Source organism: Borostomias antarcticus, assembly GCF_949987555.1.
Source record: "Borostomias antarcticus genome assembly, chromosome: 19".
Classification (NCBI taxonomy): Eukaryota; Metazoa; Chordata; class Actinopteri; order Stomiiformes; family Stomiidae; genus Borostomias; species Borostomias antarcticus.
Genome location: NC_140252.1, coordinates 13049850 through 13072970, shown reverse-complemented (window position 1 = coordinate 13072970; position 23121 = coordinate 13049850). Strand labels below are relative to the sequence as shown.

The following is a 23121-nucleotide window of genomic DNA, read 5'->3' as shown; positions in this document are numbered from 1 at the left end:
TTCAGCATAACGTTTGTTTTCGCACATTTCGGGAAATGTGAATTGTAGCCTATGATTGAATGAATGAATACCAGAGTTTGAAATGCTTGATTAAGTTAGTTGTGTTGTAATGTTTGTTATAAAGTTTTATCAGCACCCCTCGGAACATTGACTTTGCAAATATTGCAAGCAGCTGTGGAACTAGTCGGTATAGTTAGCATGAAAAATCTCAGAATGGGTGATCCTTTGGCTTGCGCCATGTTTGCTCCATGCATAGCTTGTTGTGTTTACCACGCGGGGTGAGCACGTTGCTTGCGCATGATGTCACATCCTGTGCACAGCATAGAAATGTATAGAATAGTTTCCTATGGATCGGGCCCATTGCCTCCGATATCCGATCTAGTTATTTATTCAATATCGGGCCCGATACCCAATCTAAATATTGGATCAGTTATGTTAAGACTGTCTTTGTAAAGGTTATGGTATAAGGTTAGGTTTAGACTGTCTTTGTAAAGGTTATGGTATAAGGTTAGGTTTAGACTGTCTTTGTAAAGGTTATGGTATAAGGTTAGGTTTAGACTGTCTTTGTAAAGGTTATGGTATAAGGTTAGGTTTAGACTGTCTTTGTAAAGGTTATGGTATTCTAAGGTTAGGTTTAGACTGTCTTTGTAAAGGTTATGGTATTGTAAGGCTATGTTTAGACTCTCTTTGAGAACCATGTAGAATCAACCCCACAACTGACTTGTGTTTTCTCCTGGTGAATAGCGCTAAAAATCCAATTTGGAGTGAAGCAGAAGTCTGAAAGTGAATGTGCCAGTGAGCAGACTATTTGTAGTTTGAAATAAAATTGTGTGGGTTGCGACTGGGTAAAAACATCACTGTTGATCTCTCGGATATGGAGCTGTGCACACGGGGTTTCACTGGCATTCTAAAACTCCTGGTCTGTAACATTTCCTGGAAGTTTGAAAAAAGAAACATTCTGTCTTTCATTCAATGTGAGCTGGATCAACAAAGTTCATGGTGTTCCCCCCACTATGTGGTTCAAAATGGCGCGGCTGACGGACATCTGCACACACACACAAGCGCTTATGGGCCGGCGCGTCTGAACATCCTGGGCTGAATTAGTGTCCCAGTCGGTTAGGTTTAGACTTTGTAAAGATTATAATATAGTAGCACCATAGGCCTAACTCATATAGAGATGAGCTGATGTTTTGACAGTTTTTTTGTATATGTGTCTGAAGGCTCTCACAACCTGCGAAGTGAGTGTGTGTAGAGCCCCTGCTAGACCGGGTTGATGGAGAAGTATTGTTGAAAATAAGATTTGATTTCATCTTCACACCTTACGATTAGTTTTCTCCTCCATGCTCGAAGTCTCCAAACATCACAAACACAATTTCCCCTTGCTACAGTAACTGTATCTGGCACTGTGTGTGTGTGTGTGTGTGTGTGTGTGTGTCAGGTCTAGCTGGAGCCACTTCCTGTGCCTCCGGGAAGGTGACAGGAAGGACCTCTCCAGAACCAGTCAGAGCTCTGGACCAATCAGGAGGCCCGTCCTAACTCTCCCCGACAGCCTCCATGACGGAACGCAGGACGCCTTCCCAGCATGCACCCTGCACCCACACAGTGTGTGTGTGTGTGTGTGTCCTGGAAGACTGTCAGGGCGCATCATCGCTATGGAGACAGCCTCCTGGTTAAAACGACCCGCCACAATTAACTACCCGCCAGAGCGCATCAGCATGTGCAACACACTCCTCCCTCCCTCCTCCTCTCATCCCTCCATCCGACTCATCCCTCCATCCGACTCATCCCTCTACCCCTCATCAGCATGTACAACATGCTCCTCCCTCCCTCCCTCCCTCCCTCCTCCTCTCATCCCTCCATCCGACTCATCCCTCCATCCGACTCATCCCCCTACCCCTCATCAGCATGTACAACATGCTAGTCAGCCACTACTCACCAACACCCCCTCCTCCCTTACTCTTCACCTCCTCTCCTTCTCCCACCCTTCACTTATCCCTCTTTCTCTCTCTCTCGTCCTCAGCCTCCGTCTACACAGTTAACCCAGCCCCCCCATAGAGACAGTTAACCCCCCTCATAGAGAAAGTTAAACCACCCCCCCTCTCTCCTCTATAGAGAAACAGTTAACCCCCCCCCCCATAGAGAAACAGTTAAACCACCCCCCCACTCCTCTATAGAGAAACAGTTAAACCACCCCCCCATAGAGAAACAGTTAAACCACCCCCCACTCCTCTATAGAGAAACAGTTAAACCACCCCCCCACTCCTCTATAGAGAAACAGTTAAACCACCCCCCCCCTCTCCTCTATAGAGAGACTGTTAACCCAGCCCCCCCCCTCTCCTCTATAGAGAGACTGTTAACCCAGCCCCCCCCCTCTCCTCTATATAGAGACTGTTAACCCAGCCCCCCCCCCTCTCCTCTATAGAGAGACTGTTAACCCAGCCCCCCCCCTCTCCTCTATAGAGAGACTGTTAACCCAGCCCCCCCCCTCTCCTCTGTAGAGAGACTGTTAACCCAGCCCCCCCCCCTCTCCTCTATAGAGACTGTTAACCCAGCCCCCCCCCCCCTCTCCTCTATAGAGAGACTGTTAACCCAGCCCCCCCCCCCCCTCCTCTATAGAGAGACTGTTAACCCAGCCCCCCCCCTCTCCTCTATAGAGAGACTGTTAACCCAGCCCCCCCCCCTCTCCTCTATAGAGAGACTGTTAACCCAGCCCCCCCCCCCCTCTCCTCTATAGAGAGACTTTTAACCCAGCCCCCCCCCTCTCCTCTATAGAGAGACTGTTAACCCAGCCCCCCCCCCTCTCCTCTATAGAGAGACTGTTAACCCAGCCCCCCCCCCCTCCTCTATAGAGAGACTGTTAACCCAGCCCCCCCCCTCTCCTCTATAGAGAGACTGTTAACCCAGCCCCCCCCCTCCTCTATAGAGAGACTGTTAACCCAGCCCCCCCCCCCTCTCCTCTATAGAGAGACTGTTAACCCAGCCCCCCCCCCCCTCTCCTCTATAGAGAGACTGTTAACCCAGCCCCCCCCTCTCCTCTATAGAGAGACTGTTAACCCAGCCCCCCCCCCTCCTCCTCTATAGAGAGACTGTTAACCCAGCCCCCCCCCCTCTCCTCTATAGAGAGACTGTTAACCCAGCCCCCCCCCTCTCCTCTATAGAGAGACTGTTAACCCAGCCCCCCCCCCTCCTCCTCTATAGAGAGACTGTTAACCCAGCCCCCCCCCCCCCTCCTCTATAGAGAGACTGTTAACCCAGCCCCCCCCACCCCCCCCCCTCTCCTCTATAGAGAGACTGTTAACCCAGCCCCCCCCTCTCCTCTATAGAGAGACTGTTAACCCAGCCCCCCCCCCCTCTCCTCTATAGAGAGACTGTTAACCCAGCCCCCCCCCCCCTCTCCTCTATAGAGAGACTGTTAACCCAGCCCCCCCCTCTCCTCTATAGAGAGACTGTTAACCCAGCCCCCCCCCTCTCCTCTATAGAGAGACTGTTAACCCAGCCCCCCTCTCCTCTATAGAGACTGTTAACCCAGCCCCCCCCCCCTCTCCTCTATAGAGAGACTGTTAACCCAGCCCCCCCCCCTCCTCCTCTATAGAGAGACTGTTAACCCAGCCCCCCCCCCTCTCCTCTATAGAGAGACTGTTAACCCAGCCCCCCCCCTCTCCTCTATAGAGAGACTGTTAACCCAGCCCCCCCCCCTCCTCCTCTATAGAGAGACTGTTAACCCAGCCCCCCCCCCCCTCCTCTATAGAGAGACTGTTAACCCAGCCCCCCCCACCCCCCCCCCTCTCCTCTATAGAGAGACTGTTAACCCAGCCCCCCCCTCTCCTCTATAGAGAGACTGTTAACCCAGCCCCCCCCCTCTCCTCTATAGAGAGACTGTTAACCCAGCCCCCCCCCCTCTCCTCTATAGAGAGACTGTTAACCCAGCCCCCCCCCTCCTCTATAGAGAGACTGTTAACCCAGCCCCCCCCCCTCTCCTCTATATAGAGACTGTTAACCCAGCCCCCCCCCTCTCCTCTATAGAGAGACTGTTAACCCAGCCCCCCCCTCTCCTCTATATAGAGACTGTTAACCCAGCCCCCCCCCCTCCTCTATAGAGAGACTGTTAACCCAGCCCCCCCCCCTCCTCTATAGAGAGACTGTTAACCCAGCCCCCCCCCTCTCCTCTATAGAGAGACTGTTAACCCCCCCCCCCTCTCCTCTATATAGAGACTGTTAACCCAGCCCCCCCCCCCTCTCTCCTCTATAGAGAGACTGTTAACCCAGCCCCCCCCTCTCCTCTATAGAGAGACTGTTAACCCCCCCCCCCCTCTCCTCTATATAGAGACTGTTAACCCAGCCCCCCCCCCCCTCTCCTCTATAGAGAGACTGTTAACCCAGCCCCCCCCCCCTCTCCTCTATAGAGAGACTGTTAACCCAGCCCCCCCCCTCTCCTCTATAGAGAGACTGTTAACCCAGCCCCCCCCCTCTCCTCTATAGAGAGACTGTTAACCCAGCCCCCCCCCTCTCCTCTATATAGAGACTGTTAACCCAGCCCCCCCTCTCCTCTATAGAGAGACTGTTAACCCCCCCCCCCTCTCCCCTCTATAGAGACTGTTAACCCAGCCCCCCCCTCCTCTATAGAGAGACTGTTAACCCAGCCCCCCCCCTCCTCTATAGAGAGACTGTTAACCCAGCCCCCCCCTCCTCTATAGAGAGACTGTTAACCCAGCCCCCCCCTCCTCTATAGAGAGACTGTTAACCCAGCCCCCCCCCCCTCTCCTCTATAGAGAGACTGTTAACCCAGCCCCCCCCCTCTCCTCTATAGAGAGACTGTTAACCCAGCCCCCCCCCTCTCCTCTATAGAGAGACTGTTAACCCGGGCCCCCAGGTCAGACCAAGCCATTCAGGAGAAGCTTTCTGACTGGAGATTCATCATTCCACCTGGAACTCTCTGCCCAGAACCACTTCTGCTAATCTTCCTTTCTGAGAGGACAATGGAACTGTTTGTGTGTGTCTGTGTGTGTGTCTGTGTGTGTTTATGTGTGACACCGTGACCAGACATCAAAGTGGTATGACCAGTAGGAGACAGGCAGCTGCAGGTGCTGTCAGAGCCAGAGGGTCTGTGGGAGTGAGTGTGTGTGTGTGTGCGCGCGTTTGTGTGTGTGTGTGTGTGTGTGTGAAGCGTTCAGAGGTAGCTGGAGTGGTTTGGAACCATGCTCCCATAATGAGCGTCTCAGACTAAGAGGATCTCTTCCTGCTCTAATGGTCAGAGTCTACACACACACACACACACACACACACAACCATACGCACACCTGAACAAACAAGATAATGTGACTTGGCTTTAATCTACACCTGAAAGCCCAGCAGGCTTGGAGAGAGAGAGGGGGAGAGGAGGGGAGGAGGAAGAGGAGAGGAGGACAGAGGGAGGAGGAGAGAAGAGAAGAGAAGAGAGGGAGGCCGACAAAAAGAGGGAGAAACAGGAGAAAGTGAGAGGAATGGAGGGCAGTGAGGAGGGAGGGATGGAGGTCATAGCTAATGGGGGCAGGAGTCCTGAACCATCCCCTCTCTCCTGTCACCTGATGGAGCCCTCTGATTGGTCTGTCTGACCCGCGGGTCTTTGCGGAGACATTTTGATTGGTCTAGCTGGTCCCAGTGACCCCGTCTTGTCTTTGCAGACGCCTGCCGTGGGAAACATCTTTAATGGTTTTAACCTCCCCACCGCGTGCACACGCGCACACACACACACACACGGGAATACAGAAGAAGACTTCTAATGACTATGAACTGAACCGGAAAGCAACAGGGGGCGGGGAACTCTTAACATTTCTCTCTCCTGTGTCAACAACTTAAACCACAAAGCCAAAACACTGCCCCGTCGTCATTAACGTGCTATAGAAAGAAACGCCACGCGAGAACGTTCTAGAAGCTTCCCTCTGTGGTCTCTCATTCTCTCCCCGTGCTCTCTCTAGCCCCCCCCCCCCTCTCTCTCCCTCTATTTATTTCAGTTCTTTTGTCTGTTGTTTTTATCGGACCCCGGTGGGGGTGCCTGGTTGAAAAGCCCCTCAGCTGGCTGCATTACCACAGAGACAGAAAGACAGACAGGCAGGCAGGCAGACAGACAGACAGATAGATACACTGCTGCAGCAGCGGGATTAGGGCTCCCATAAAGCTCTGAAAATAATCGGGTTTATTCCGTGATCATCATCAATACCGCCAGAGAGAGATAGAGAGGGGAACGAGAGCGAGAGCTTTTACAGAAAATCGCGTTGCGTGTGACGGAGCGATTGTTTTTTTGCTCGACAGCAGCGCCGTGATTGGCTGGGCCGTCGGAGGGGACTCGTTAAGAAGGGAAAGCAGTGCGGGGTGGTGGTGTCCACTTGCGGAGGTAGCTTGACCTCTGAACCTCATCATCACAGCTCGCCGCTGGGGGGTACATAACGCCGCCGACATAACGGGGCTGACCTATGACCTCCTTATCTAACACCTTCACTCCCCCCCGTCTCAATGCTAACAGGGCAGGGCGAGGGACGCGCTACGGTGAGGTCGCTCTGTCAGATGTAGGGAGTGAACGGCCGCTAAACCAGTAGCCTACGCACCACTGACCCAAATAACCTCACAGCCAGATAGCTACATACGCTAACCTGAATAACCTCACAGCCAGATAGCTACATACGCTAACCTGAATAACCTCACAGCCAGATAGCTAGATACGCTAGCCTGAATAACGTCAACCTCACAGGCTAGCCTTGACTAACCTCGTAGGCAGCTAGGCCGACCAACATATACAAATCCGCCAACCAGGGCCTTCCAAGAGATCTCTAAATCTTCCCAATGTCAAGGTATAGCCTATACAGCCTGCCCAAGCCTTCTCCAAGTCCAGAGTCCTAGTATTATGGATGCAGCTAGCACCGATCAAATCCCCAAATCCTGCTGCCTATGTCAGACGTTTCAACACCAATCTCGACGCCCTTAAAGATACGCCGAAAGGGACGTTGGCGAACATCTTGCTTCCGTACTTTGCTAACGTATTTTCCGCCTGAAACGGGCTGCAAGGGCGGGACATACGTTTAGATGAATTTCATTGGAACGTTATCGAGCGGGCGGGATATTCAACACTTGAGGCTGCAGAGTAGTTGACGTTTTGATTGACAGGGTGGATGTCGTGAGATTATTGGCCTAAAATCGAAGGTACCTGGTGTCGTAATTGCACGTGACCTACAGTTTTCCAGGAAGTAAGAAATTATATACTTTGATATAAGATTACAACAAAAGTAGAATTTTGTAATTTTTTGGGGGCATACATCGTTGAATAGGTGAACACTATGACCAATTATGTGAACCAAAATGGGACAGAATGCTTTTTTAAGTTCTGTGCGATTTTAAGTAGCTATAGTAGACCAACAGAGAGACTGTAACAGGTGTCAGCGCTGTGTGCTGGAAAAACCATTAATGCACAGGTGGTAGAGTTAGGATTGTGGTGGTCATTTGAATTTCCTGTCTTTTGAGACATTTGACAAACCCCAACTCATCACATGAAACATTTAGTTTTTAATACATACAAATAAAGTGCATGGTCACACTTTATTCTAAGGGGTCCTATTGATAGTCTACAGATACAACAACTGTATGCAAACTATTAACTAGAACAACTATGTTGATATATGCAACGGGGTAAGGTTAAGTTTCGTAGATCATTGATTATTGATCAATTAGTTGATTATCGACAGAACATCAATAAGGGAGGGACCCCTCAAAATGAAGTCTCGCTCCGCTCTCCCCCGTGAGATTAAGCTTCCCAGTAAATATACCGAGCCCAGGTCCTGATCCCAGTAAATATACTGAGCCCAGGTCCTGATCCCAGTAAATATACTGATCCCAGGTCCAGATCCCTACATATGTTCCCTGTTCCAGACCCCTCCAGACACCCTTGTCCTGCCCCGGTGCTTGACCCAGCTCTGGCTCTCTCAGACGGGCAGATAGCGCTGTAGACGGCAGGGCCGGCCATGGCTAACCTGAACCACATGTGGCGGTGCCTGGCCTGGTGTAGTCCGGGTTAAAGGCTGGGAACACACACACCTCGGTCAGCTGGGGGGCTCTTGGAAAATTCTCAGGGAGGAGGGGTGGACAAGGAGCGTGTGTGTGTGTGTGTGTGTGTGTGTGTGTGTGTTAACAGTGTGGGGGAGGATTCCTTTGGAACCATCAACACAGGCCTGTACCACACATGAGGAGAAAGGCTTAAAACAAACAGTTGTGTGCGTGCACGTATGTGTGTGTGTGTGTGTATTCCTCCACCCAAGTAAGCAGCTCAGTTGTGAAGGTAACAGCTCCAGACACCGAGTGTCACACAAAGGCGGGCTGCGCTCGTTCCTCCTCCTACACTCACTAGGCATTCCTTCCTCTGCTCTCATGCACAGCACTGTCCCTGACTCACTCATCACACACACACACACACACACACACACACACACACACACACACACACACACACACACACACACACACACACAAATAAACTGATCCTAATTCACGAGGACTTGGCATAACATTGGTCTTCACTTGAGGCCAGACCTGAGACAAGGTGGCAAACAAAAGCATTCCAGAGCACAGCTAGGAGACCTGGGCAGGGTTGGGGGGGGGGGGCTAGGAGGGGTAGGGTCCTGGGGAGATCCAAGTGTTTTGCTGCTGGGTTTGTTAAAGCGGGGGTGGAAGGAGGGTGAGGGTGAGTGTGTGTGTGTGTGTGTGTGTGTGTGTGTGTGTGTGTGTGGTGTGGGGGCAATAAATTCCACATGGAGCAGTGGGCTCTGGTATTTAGGAGGGGGTTGGGGATTGCTGTATATGCGTGTGTGATAATGTGAAAGCCAGGGTATTTAGCTTTCCTTGTGTGTGTGTGTGTGTGTGTGTGTGTGTGTGTGTGTGTGTGTGTGTCCGTATTAGGGGGTTAGTTTGGGCTTGTTGGTGCAGCAGTGGGTCTCTGACAACCCTTAACACCCTGTATGGCCCGGGGGCTTAACATCCACACTCCAAGCACCGGACAAGTGTGTGTGTGTGTGTGTGTGTGTGTTTGTGTGTGTTGGAAAAGGGGGGAGGGGGTATGTCATTAAAATTAATTTTCTCCGGCAAATCCTCTTTCACAAAGCAACCCTATTAACAACACAAAAACATGCGTGCGCGCACACACACACAAACACACTCTATTATAACTCCCCTATTTAACAAAGGGCCGGATTTTGTGACATCCTGAGCTTCGCGTAACACATTAATCCCACAGTATCAATACAGTACCAATCATAACAGCTGTTTCATATGGTATCAAATAATATCATAATAACATACAGTATTAAATGATACCATGGTAATATACAGTATTACACAATACCATGTTAAAATAAAGCATGAAATGACACCATATTAACCTACATACAGTATGAAACAGGGGCGGACTGGAACTGAAATTCAGCCTGGGATGTTCAGACGCACTGGCCAACGAGAGCTTTGTGCGCGTGTGTACGGATGTCAAACAAGAGCCCTTGTTTGTGGATGGAGTTTAGACAGCCAATGTTATCCATCTTCATTAATTAGACCTTTCTCCACACTGCTTTGACACAGCTAAAACACAACAACTCCATCCCCATCCTCGATATAATGCAGCCAGTTCGATTGTTGATCCGGCTTGCATTGAATGAATGATGGAATGTTTGTTATTCAAACTTCCAGGAAATGTTACAGACTAGGAGTTTTAGAAAGCCAGTTCTAAAATGTGCACAGCTCCATACCCGAGAGATCAACAGTGATGTTTTTACCCAGTCGCAACCCACACAATTTTATTTCAAACTACAAATAGTCTGCTCGCTGGCACATTCACTTTCAGACTTCTGCTCCACTCCAAATTGGATTTTTAGCGCCATTCGCCAGGAGAAAACAAATGAGTTGTGGGTCTACATAGTTTGTTGAGGTATTCATGATCGCAAAGAATAAGAAATATTTATTGTCACACAGCACACTCTAACACATTCATATGGGCGCCACATGGGAACACACACAAACATGCAATTAGGGTCGCCGGTGAAATGTTCTCTGTGCTTAACCCACACAGTATGGAGACTACGACTGAGCCAATCAGATTTCAAGAAAAACGAGGATCTGTCAAATTGGAAGAGGCCGCTGCTTATTTTCAAAAACATAGGATTGACAACAAGGCTAACCTATCGTAATAGTTCACTCTGAACATCTACCTGAAAACGGCACTATGGGAGAGCCCGCCCATGGCCAGCATTATTGCATTACTGAGGGAAAACATTTGCCTACTATTATTATTATTATTAAATATAGTATTATTTTTTAACTCTAACCACTAGGCTGGCCCACTTCAGTACCGAATGGCCAGTCCGCCACTGGTATTAAATGATACCATGGTAACCTACAATATTAACTGATGTCATTGAGCAGCGGTATGTGATTCTATGGCTGTAGTGATACTAGCCACAGCGAAGGGAAAGTGTAACCATAATGCACTGTGGCATTTGTTATTTTTTTATTTTTTTTATTTTTTTATAGCATTTTAGGCATTGTAGATTTTTTTTTACCAATATGCATCAGAAAATAAAAATATATAATACAAAATAATATTTCTAATTCAAATATTTGACATCTATTTTACATAACAGATTTTCTTATCTATATTTTTGCGCAATATAAAGAAGTGTATTTACAACAGCTTATGAATGGCAGTTGGATGAGTATTTGTAGATGATATGTTCTTTCAAACATGAGAAAATGTATCTTCAGTGAGAGCAGTATACATGAGGGACCTCATCTAGCTCAGCGCTGAGTATGAAAGCAGACACACACACACACACACACACACACACACACACACACACACACACACACACACACACACACACACACACCCACAGACTCTTTCTCATTACTATGGTGATAAGCAAGACACACACACACGTTTGTGGGGTGTGTGTGTGTGTGTGTGTGTGTGTGCGTGTGTCACTCAGTAGAGGCTGAAGGTCTGTTTACCGTCACCTCTCACAGGCATAGGAGTTTTTTTTAATCTTCTGCGGTTATGACTGTGGAAACTGTCACACAGGCCTCTGCCGAGGACTGTCTGGCATGACTCACTGACAAAGAGGAGGACAGGTACACAAACACGCGCACGCACACACACGCACACACACACATGCGCACTCAATAAGCATGGATTTTGGCCAGGCCAAATACCCTGGCAGTCACATTATCAGCCAGTCACATTATCAGCCAGGAGTAAAGTGGGCCACGTTGAATTTAACGTGCAGAGTTACTGCCGCCGCTGCCAATGTTGTTGTTATAGTCAAATTAGGGACCGGGATGGGGATTGGTGGAAGGGGGGTGGTGGGGGGTGGGGGGTTTACAGTGGTCAGAGTGTTGTCGATTTGGGATCAGGAAACATCATTATAATCTCAATGGAGATGATGCAGGCATCTTCTATCTCTTTAAGTCTAAGCCCTCCAGCAGAAAACACAAACAAGTCCAACTCCAAGTCCATCACAGTCCAGGGGTTTTTCCCTCTTGCAGGAGGAGTCCGGTCGGCTCTAAAAACTAAAGGAGCTTAGTTGAGAGCAGCGATCAGAGCATCAGAGCTCCGTCAGGCTTTAGGATTCTCCTCCATTACCGCGTTAATCCCCCGGCCTTGCCCTCGGCCAATCACAACGCGGCCTGGGAGACTCGCCGTCCTTCTCCGCCAATCGCGGGGGACTTCACACTGTCCAAATTACCCACGAGACACTGCGGCTTGGGCGGACTGAGGCATGCTGGGAGCGGTGGCTCGTCAACACCTTCTAACGCGCTGTTACGCCTCCCCAGGCATGTGTGTGTGTTACATGCCTACAGCATCATGTGTGTAGCTTTGGCAGAGGCTGAAGTGGTTCTATTAGTCCAGTTATCTAGACATCTGTCAGGGGGGAGGGGGCTATACCAGAGGCTGGACACACACTAAGTAGAGCACTCAGACCCCAAGTAATACAGCAACACACACACACACACACCACACACACGCGCGCGCGCGCGCGCACAAAGCCATATCTAACACACTGGGACACACTCAGATAACTCTAATGCTAACCTCAAGCTACCCATCTACCCATCTATAATCTCCTGGGAAACCATCTGACTTCAGAAAAACCTCAAGAAACCACCTGAATAACCCTGACTCCCCAACACTCACCCTGACTCCCCAACACTCACCCTGACTCCCCAACACTCACCCTGACTCCCCAACACTCACCCTGACTCCCCAACACTCACCCTGACTCCCCAACACTCACCCTGACTCCCCAACACTCACCCTGACTCCCCAACACTCACCCTGACTCCCCAACACTCGCCCTGACAACCCAACACTCACCCTGACTCCCCAACACTCAGCCTGACTCCCCAACACTCACCCTGACACCCCAACACTCACCCTGACTCCCCAACATTCAACCTGACTCCCCAACACTCACCCCGACTCCCCAACACTCACCCTGACTCCCCAACACTCACCCTGACACCCCAACACTCACCGACACCCCAACACTCACCCTGACTCCCCAACACTCACCCTGACTCCCCAACACTCACCCTGACTCCCCAACACTCACCCTGACTCCCCAACACTGACGCTGACACCCCAACACTCAACCTGACTCCCCAACACTCACCCTGACTCCCCAACACTGACCCTGACTCCCCAACACTCACCCTGACTCCCCAACACTCACCCTGACTCCCCAACACTGACCCTGACTCCCCAACACTCACCCTGACACCCCAACACTCACCCTGACTCCCCAATACTCACCCTGACTCCCCAACACTCACCCTGACTCCCCAACACTGACGCTGACACCCCAACACTCACCCTGACTCCCCAACACTGACCCTGACACCCCAACACTCACCCTGACACCCCAACAGTAACCCTGACTCCCCAACACTAATCCTGACTCCCCAACACTCACCCTGACACCCCAACACTCACCCTGACACCCCAACCCTCACCCTGACTCCCCAACACTAACCCTGACTCCCCAACACTCACCCTGACTCCCCAACACTCACCCTGACTCCCCAACACTAACCCTGACTCCCCAAAACTCACCCTAACTCCCCAACACTCACCCTGACTCCCCAAAACTCACCCTGACACCCCAACCTTAGCCCTGACTCCCTAACACTAACCCTGACTCCCCAACACTAACCCTGACATCCCAACACTCACCCTGACACCCCAATACTCACCCTGACACCCCAACACTAACCATAACACCCCAACACTAAAGCCCTTACACCCAAACACTAAAGCTCTGACTCCCCAATACTCACCCTGACACCCCAACACTAACCCTGACACCTTAACACTCACCCTGACACCCCAACACTAAAGCCCTGACACCTTAACACTCACCCTGACACTCCAATACTCACCCTGACACCCCAACACTAACCATAACACCCCAACACTAAAGCCCTGACACCCCAACACTAAAGCCCTGACACCCCAACACTAAACCTGACACCCCAAAACCCAACCTGACACCCCAAAACCCAACCTGACACCCCAACATGAACCCTGACACCCCAACACTAACACTAACATCCCAACACTAAAGCCCTGACACCCCAATACTCACCCTGACACCCCAACACTCACCCTGACACCCCAACACAAACCCTGACACCCCAACTCGGACACCTCAACACAGCCCACTACATCCGGGTTCAGCATGGAGGAATCGACGTCTTCCTGTCTGTCAGCTTTACCGCAACAACTTCCTGTCCTCCTGTCCTGCCACCATCCTCCATCCTGTTCTCTCAGACAGGGAACCGGGCAGGCACAGGCAAGTACGTCCACCAATAAACACCTTACCACGGGGAAGTTATACAGACGTGCCAAAATACAGAATCCATACAGCTGCAAAGTCACTTGACACATTTTGTCAGGTATTGATCCTCAGGAGGGAGTGGGTTAGGAGAGAGGAGGTGCACCTCTCTCTCTTTCACTCTCTCCTTTCCTCTCCCCCTCAACCCCCCCCCCCCCCCCCCCCCTTCTCCTTCTTCAGCATTCTGGGTCTGCGTCCTCGCATGTCATAAAGAAGAGATAGAGGAGTCTGGGCAGCACTGGGTCCATCAAACAAACAAACAAACACACACACACACACACACACACACACACACACACACACACACACACACACACACACACACACACACACACACACACACACACACACACACACACACACACACACACACACACACACACACACACACACACACACACACACACACACACACACACACACACACACACAGACGTTCTAGACATCACATCACAGTTGAATGTCAGACTGGTAAAGAAATAAAAGGCTGCCATGGAGAGGAGACGACAGGAGGAGAGGAGAGAGGAGGGGGAGAGATGAGAGGAGAGGAAATGAGAGAGGAGGGGAGAGGAGAGGAGAGAGAAGGGGAGAGGAGAGAGGAGGGGGAGAGTAGAGAGGACGGGAGAGGAGAAGTGTTGTGGTCATTATGAGTCTCAGTTGACCAGTGACAGCTGCTCCTCTCCCGCTGTTTCCAGTCTACCTGCTGGTTAATGACCTTCTCTCCTGGGAGACATACACTCACACACAGACACATACACACACACACACACACACACACACACACACACACACACACAGACACCCCCACGTGCACACATGGATGCACGGGCGCATGCACACACATGCACGCGCGCAGGCACTTTAATGCCACATTGCGCTGCTATTAACATGGAGGTCACTCACTACCGCACCCTTAACCACACGCAACAGCGTCGAACATCAAGTGTTTCTCTCCTGTAGCCGCGGCAGCTAAACCCTGCCTGTTCCTCATACAGTCCGGAATGATCCAGAACCGGAGGACCTGTGTGTGTTATAAAGGCCAGGTCATTACCAAAGCTCTGCAGGTACAGAGAGAGAGACCGAGAGAGAGGGGGAGAGAGAGAGAGAGAGAGAGAGAGGGAGAGAGAGAGAGAGAGAGAGAGAGAGGGAGAGAGAGAGAGAGAGAGAGAGAGAGACAGACAGACCGAGAGAGAGAGAGAGAGACAGATAAAGAGAGATGGAGACAGCTGGGTAGGGGCTGTTTGGGGGTTTCAAGGTGGAAGGAACAAAAGGTCACTATTAAGCAGGACTGGGAGACTGGGACTGTGGTACAGGGCTAGGACAGGAGCCGGAGCTGGGCAGGGACTAGAGCACTGAGGCTTGGGGGGGGGGGGGGGGGGGGGGGGGTTGGACTGGCCGGGGGCTGGTAGGTGTAGGACTGAACCTGGGGCTGGGGGGTTTAGCTCTGCCCTGGAGCCGGGGCTGAGATCGGAGCGGTCATAGTGATGGTGATGATGATGAAGGTGACAGAACGGGATCAGCTCAGCTCAGTAACTCACCCTTCTCTGCGTGTCCCATTTGCGCTGCGGCCAGATGCAACAGAGAATAATACGTGGATTAGCACACAGACTCGCCTCGTGCAGTTCAGAACTCTGACTCACAAATGTAAAGCGATCTTCCAGTTCATTTCCATAACACCGGCGGTATAATCAACATAATTTACTAATCAATCTCCAAAATGTGTTATTTGCCATTTGTCATCACGCGGCTCTGATTACGCTAATGTAATTAATCCTTGCTTAAGACTTTCTGATGAATTAATCAGCAATTACGTCGACAGCTGATTTTCCGAGTCCACCCGCTGCCAGCGGGGCATTATCTGAGGATGAGGCGAGAGGTTCCGCCGCCACAGATGTGAGCCGCCCGCGCTTGCGGATCAGTGGTCGGACCGTCGGGGGCCTCGCAGTGAATCTACCGTCAAAGGGTCCATAGAATCCATGGCACGGATGATGCCACAAGGACAAGGTCACAACAAAGTGGCTTTTTATGTCACAAAGTGCGTGATAATCGGGGGCGTTTGACTATGTTGAGCACAAGATTGCATAGCCCATTTAAGATTCTCAAAATTCATGTTAATTGTAAACGAACGCTGATTGCCTACTCTTCCGTTAAAAACAAGAATTGAATTGGGGTCTTTGAAGACTTTGTAATAGGCATTAATGCAAATGACAGACAGTGTTTCACACGTCCTTTGTCATTAATATTTAGGAATGTTTTCGAGCCCGCAGGACGCCGGCCCCCCGTCGAGCTCGCTCCCTCGAGACTACCGGTAGAGACGGCCAAGTCTCACATTTCTGTTTCACAGGAAAACTGTCTGATGGCTGATTCATCCTCCACCCAAATCCAAGCTGTAGGCTTACATCAATATATAACTGCAACTGCTAAAATTAGCGGTTTGTCAGTGGTAAAAGGAAAATAATTAGGCCTAGCCCACTTCTGTCAAAGAGGCAAAACAGACAGACTATCCAAGGGACAACATTGGACCAGGAGAAAGTGGTGTTATGTTTTCCACAGGTATTAGTTATTGTGACCCATGTTCAACACGGCTTCTCTCATTGTGCCAGCCTACCGCGCCACAGATGTTATGCTACATTTATTTCGCTTTCTGTAACAACAATTAGGCAAGGCTACATTTCACAAGTGAGGCAAAAATATCCACATTCACATATGTTGACACTTCTATAATAACAACATGTAGGCTATTTAATGTTGACTTTGAATAAAAATGAACAATAGTTTAGGTGTATCGTGTTTACTCCAAACAAACAATTCACGTTTGGTCAATAACGGGTTCCATCGGTGCAGTTGGTTCCTGCCTTATCAGAGTCACTGCCCGGTTCTCTAACCCTAAAACCAAACACTGGTGCCATTTTACACATTCATTTAAAAGTAAAATGTTCTCCATGATGTACTCCAATAAGCATTAAAACGGACCCATGTGTCTAGATGGGTAGCCCACATGCAATCATGAATCCTGTTTTTAATGATTTTCATGTAAACTTGGATGTGAGGGGCACAGTTTATTGCCCGGAGTTTCCCTGCAGCCGGTCTGGGACGAATGACTAATGTGTGGACAGGGAGCACAAATTCATGCGGAAATGTAAAGCATTAGCCTATGCCAGATTACGGTAACCAAATGTAAAGTGTTCATACAAATCTTTTCAATGCAGTGGCGGCTCCGGTAACTTTTACCATTTGCACGGTAGCCTACGTGCCATTACCGAACCTGTGCATTCGACAAAGGCACTCGATCGTTGCATGGTTTAAAACCTGGAGTCGTTTAACCGTAAACACCCAGCCTACCTGCCGCGAGGGAAGGGCATATGGTAAACACTATCTGGTTTAAATGATTGGTAACAATTCAACAAGACAAAACTAGACATAGCCTATCTGGACAGTTCTTCGTAAACTTTTTCGGGAATCGACACTATAAGGTATGCAAAAACTGGACGCACACCTGGAAAGTAATTAGACACAACACGCAACTTTCCTCTCCGACCTACAGGCTCCGGCGGCACACAGACTCGGGTCTATAAAGGTCTTACCTGGGACAAACTGAGCTCCGGCGTGCAGAACCGGAGCGAGGATCAATAGGAAGCGGATCCTCAACGTATCCATGCTTGTTTGTTGGAGTTTCTAGAAGTTTTTGGGGCAGTTTTTCCTCTCTTAATATCCCTGTGGATTCAGGCGCTCCATTCTTCTCGCCCGCTTCACTCCTCCAGATACTTTGTTTCAGTGCGAGCCGGAGTGAAAGTCCATGACGTCAGTATTGTCCCCGATTCCGCGGCTGGAGCTCCGTGCGGTGCGGGGCTCTACTCTACTCGGCGGTCACACAGAGAGACTGGAGGCGCCCCCTAACGTCGACAATCCGAACGGCCGCGCAGCAACGAGCCCTCTGCGGTCTGTTGTTTCTGGAAAAGGTGCTGCCTTGTTCTCATAGTCAATCCACAATAACCTTTTTTTTTTTTTTTGCATTAGGTTCCAATGGACTCTCAAGCGGTTTGTGTTGATTAAAACTGCTTAGCGTGCGTAACTGCGTGTTATCCTAATGTTGAGTCGGAGCAGGACGTCTCGGGGGTCAAACGACCTGTCAATTGAGGTCTGGGAAGCAGAGGGGAGGGGGAGGCGGATGAGAGGAGGTAAAGAGAAAACAGAGGAAAGCAGGTGCCAAGAGGAGAGAAAGAGATGAGGAGAAAATAGGCATTGAGAGCTGAGAGGACAAGAGAGAGGTAGGTAGAGGAGAGCCTTTATGTAAACACATAACATCAAAGGTTTCCTCTGTGTGGAAGAGGGAGGGAGGGAGTGAGTGGGCGGGGGAGACCACAGGCAGAGGAATGTGCCAATTTCAGGTGTCACAAATGTTTGGACAGCGAACACTCATCCCCTCACAACGCGGAGCAAAGCCCCTCTGATTGGCTAGCTCTGACACGCGGGGAGCGGGAGCGTCAGCGAGGACGAATCCCGGCTGGCAGCGGGGGGACGGACGAGCGAGGGCTGGCAGAGGGGGACGAGCGAGGGTTGGCAGGGGGGGACGAAGTGAACGTTAACGTAGCTCAAGGCCCCAGGTCAGATGGAGGGGAAAGAGGAGGGGCAGAATAAAGAAACACACACTGTTCAAACACCAGTACTGATAAGCACTTCTCTCTCTCTCGCTCTCTCTCTCTCCTGCTCTGTCGCTCCTACTCTCCCCCTCTCTACTGCTCTCCCCCGTCTCCCTCTCTACAGCTCTGTCTCTTTCTCTTCCCCTCTCCCTCTCCCATTCTCTCTCTCTCCTTTCTCTCCTCATCCCCGTCTCACTTCTGTCTGTCTGTGTGTGTGGGTGTGTGCATGTGTCTGTCTGTGTGTGTGTCTGTGCTTTTGTGTGTGTGTGTGTGTCTGTGCTTGTATCTGTGTGTGTCTGTCTGTGTGTGTCTGCGCTTGTGTCTGTCTGTGTGTGTCTGCGCTTGTGTCTGTCTGTGTGTTTGTGCCTGTCTGTCTGTGTGTGTGCTTCTCTCTCTTGTCAGGTTTAGTGGACCAGTCTAGTCTCTGCAAGAGCCATAGTTGGAGCATCCAAGAGAGACAAGACAGAGAGACGAGTAGAGAGGACAGGACAAGAGTAGAGAGGACAGAGATACAGGAGTAGAGAGGACAGAGAGACAGGAGTAGAGAGGACAGAGAGACAGGAGTAGAGAGGACAGAGCTACAGGAGTAGAGAGGACAGAGAGACAGGAGTAGAGAGGACAGAGACACAGATGTAAGGAGGACAATGATACAGGAGTAGAGAGACAGAGAGACAGGAATAGAGAGGACAGTTTAGAGGACAGGCAGGAGTAGAGAGATAGGAGCAGAGGACAGAGGCACACACACACACACACACACACACACACAGTACCGACACACAGAGAAACGTGCTTGATGTGTGGACCTGCTGAACAGGTTGAGTAGCACATACATGCTCAGGCAGACAGCTGGGAGGAGGCATAACCAGGAGGAGGAGGAGGAGAGGGAGGAGCAGACATGTGACATGAAGAAGGGAAAGTGTTACTCTGTTCTGTTCAGCAGAGCTTTCCTCTCCGCTAGCACACATCACAGCTGCGGTGTTCAAATTCAAAATGTCCCTAAGTGTACAGGCGCAACGTACAATGAGATGCATACTTGAGTGCTTCTCCTCACGTACACAGTCAATAATACATAAAAGAAATAAGAAAAGCAATAAGAAAGCAATATAACAATAACATATAAAATACAAGATATAAGTGTGAATAGTAATGTTGTTTTTTTTCAGCAGCAGTGGGGGTGGGGGGGGGTGTGGGGGTGGAGCAGTTGTCGGGCACTCTCCATCTAGAAGTTTGTGAGTACAGTGGCGGGGACATCCTGAACTTCCTCGGCCGTCTGAGGATGTGCAGATGCTGGTGGGTCTTCCTGATGATGGTGGTGGTGTTGAAGGACCAGGTCAGGTCACTGGTGATCTTTAAGAGTAGTGTCTGGTCACACAGTCGTATGTGAATGGGGAGAACAGCACAGGGCTGAGCACACAGCCCTGGGGGGCTCCTGGGTTGACAGTCAGTGTGGAGGAGATGTTGTTGCTTATAGGGTCTTCCACTCAGGAGGTCGAGGATCTTGTTACAGTTCCCTGTGTTAAAGCCTGGGATCCTGCCCTTCACGACCAGCTTGGAGGGAACAATGGTCTTGAATGCAGAGCTATTATGGTCAATGAATAGCATTCTTGCATAATTGTTCTTCTTGTCCAGGTGGGAAGGGGAAGTGTAGTGGCGTCGTCTGTAGCAATATGAAAACTGGAAGTCTAGGTTTTCAGGCATTATGGTGTTAATATGGGTCATAATCCTTTGACTGACTTGAATGACTTCATTATAGTGGAGGAGTTTTGAGGTGCATTCTGGGATGGCTGGGGAAATAAACTGTTTGATTTACCTCAGAGTCTGCACTTTTGGGACTGTGCCACTGGCTTCATTGTACTGGGAGATTGAAATCAAACTAAAAGTATTTGACAGTGGTTGCATATGACCAGGTTTGGGGATGTCTGGTTCCTGGCGCAGGGTTCCACTCCACCTGTCCTCCCCTGGCACCACCTGAGCCCACCTGGACGTGGCAGGTGCAGCCCAGACCCGCTTGGCCCAGGATGCTGTGATACCATGGCAACCGTACGGTGTTGGGGACAGATGGTGGGCGAAGGTGCAATGCCAACGGTGTGACAGTCGCGGCGACAGCCAAGGCGCATGCCTCCAGGCCAACCTGGACCAAGAACAGAGATGAAGCCCCTCCCCCCTGTCCTCCCCTACACTCCTGTCCTTGTCTCCCTGGACCCCTGTCCTCCTCCCCCTTCCCCTCCTTTACCCCCCCCATCCTCTCTCACCCCTCTCTCCACCCTCCCTCAGGCCCTACAACTACCCTTGAGGAACTGACAGGGACGAGACGACTGGTTGGAGACATCCCTCCCTCTCCCTCTCTACCTTTAGATTAGTCCCCTCATTCTCTGCTTCCATCATCTCCCCAAGCCTCACCCTCTAACCTGTACCTGTCCGTCTGTCTGTCTGTCTGTCTGTCTGTCTGTCTGTCTGTCTGTCTGTCTGTCTGTCTGTCTGTCTGTCTGTCTGTCTGTCGGTCGGTCGGTCGGTCGGTCTGTCTGTCTGTCTCTCTGTCTGTCTGTCTGTCTCTCTGTCTCTCTGTCTCTCTGTCTCTCTGTCTGTCTCTCTCTCTGTCTGTCTCTCTGTCTGTCTGTCTGCCTGTCTGTGTATCTGTCTCTGTACCTACCTAGACTGTGGATTGTCTCAGAGTTAAGTGGCATGTTCCTCAGTGCTAACAAGGGAGTGATACAGCCTATTATGATTTAATTAGCCTAATGGTGATTGAGTGGGTTACTTAACGTGAATACAGCTTCATTTGTCAAACCGTGTTTCTCTCTCTCACACACTCTCAACTCTCTCACTCGCTCTGTCCGTCCGTCGTCCCCACCTCTACTTGTCGCCCCCTCCATCCCTCTCTCTTTCTCTCTAGATACAGATCACGTCTCTCTCTATTAGATACAGTGGAAGTGTGAGAGACCAGATAGAGACCAACAATATAGGGAGATACAGAGAGGAGACAGAGAGCGAGAACAGAAAGGGAGAGAGAGAGAGAGAGGGAGAGAAGGAGAGAGAGAGAGAGAACAGAGAGGATACTCCAGTCCCAGGCACCCTCCTGTCTCCATCCATGCATCTCTGCAGTCTAATCTAACAGCCCACAGCTGACAGGGAGTCATGAATATGCGGTTGTGATAATAAACGGGTGTTATTAAAACTGGCTTAATTAGCTTGCCTGTAGCTAAACTCCTAATATGGATTTCCTCCCCGAGTTTCCTCTCCACAGGCAATGACACAGGGTCCGAGCTCCCCTCCATTTCTTACAACACCATTCATCACACCAAACAAAGCATTGTGCCCTTGGTACATTGGTTCCTAACCTGTTTTTTCTCTGGTTAATTTGTCCCCTAATTGCATTAGGTATTGATCTGCTCTTGCAGGTGCAAACATTCACAGGAGCTTTGAAATGTTGATCCAGCTTCGTGATGCAGCAGAGGTGGTTTGGAGCCTGCAGGAGCAATCAGACTAAATATCCTTCTCTGCTCCCTATTGGAGGGATTGAATATAATGTGGATCTCTACCAAATTCCTGTTTCCAACTGGATTTATCGTCTAGAATCTGGTTCCCATTCCAGCTGGTTCAGGACTATGTCCAGTGAATTGAGACGGAGGAGAAATATTAACAATGAATTTCAAACACTATCGTGAGGTATTGAGCATTAAAAAAAACAAAAAAAAAACAAACAATCATAATATTGTATGTCACCAGAGTCGCAATTTGCTTTCATCTCAGGAGAGATGGCAGCATTTATTCCTTATTTTCCCGCACCTCTCTAGATGCTACGCAACACTCCTATAATAATTATGGGATGCCTATTCTAATGATGATTTGTGACATCACATCAGTTTGTCCATTGATTAAAAGGTTGGCAACTGCCACATATCTCAGAGAGTTGAAATTACAATCCAATTACCTGGCCGTTTTAACTCAGCTAAGTTGGTTAGTGAGCGTGATTGGTCGCGGCTGTGTTCCTAACCGGATTAGACTGGAGGCTGCAGGCTTGCTAATCATATCTGCTCTTATTGCTGCCTCCTCGCATCAGGTCACTGTTATGGGAGAACACAACTGTTGTTGCTGCTGATCGCAGCTCTTCTGACTGATAGGACAACGCTGGGCATCAAGTAGAACTCTGGACATCAGGAACTCTAGAGATAAGAACTCTGGACATAAGAACTCTGGACATCAGAACTCTGGACATCAGAACTCTTGACATAAGAACTCTGGACATCAGAAATCTGGAGATAAGAACTCTGGACATCAGAAATCTGGACATAGGAACTCGGGTCATAAGAACTTTGGACATCAGAACCTGGGGTATAAGAACTCTGGAGATAAGAACTCTGGAGATAAGAACTCAGGACATCAGAACTTGGGGCATAAGAACTCTGGACATCAGAACTCTGGCCATCAGAACGTGGGGCATAAGAAATCTGGACATCTGAACTCTGGACATCAGAACTCTGGAGAAAAAAAAAAATATTCAAAAGAAAGTATGTAGCTGGCATCCATCGGCTGTATTGGTAATAATCAGCAATATGTTTATGGGAAAGAACGAGGAAAAGTGT

General features: G+C 49.9%; 1 protein-coding gene across 1 annotated transcript in view; it reads right to left on the bottom strand.

The window, feature by feature from the left end:
* Positions 1–17640, bottom strand: part of ptprk (protein tyrosine phosphatase receptor type K) — a 114123-nt gene extending 96483 nt beyond the window's left edge. Inside the window, exon 1 of the mRNA XM_084453757.1 lies at positions 17483–17640. Within this exon, the coding sequence (XP_084309883.1) occupies positions 17483–17555 (73 nt within the window). The 5' untranslated portion in view covers positions 17556–17640. The remainder of the gene's footprint in view (positions 1–17482) is intronic.
* Positions 17641–23121: the final 5481 nt, after the last annotated feature.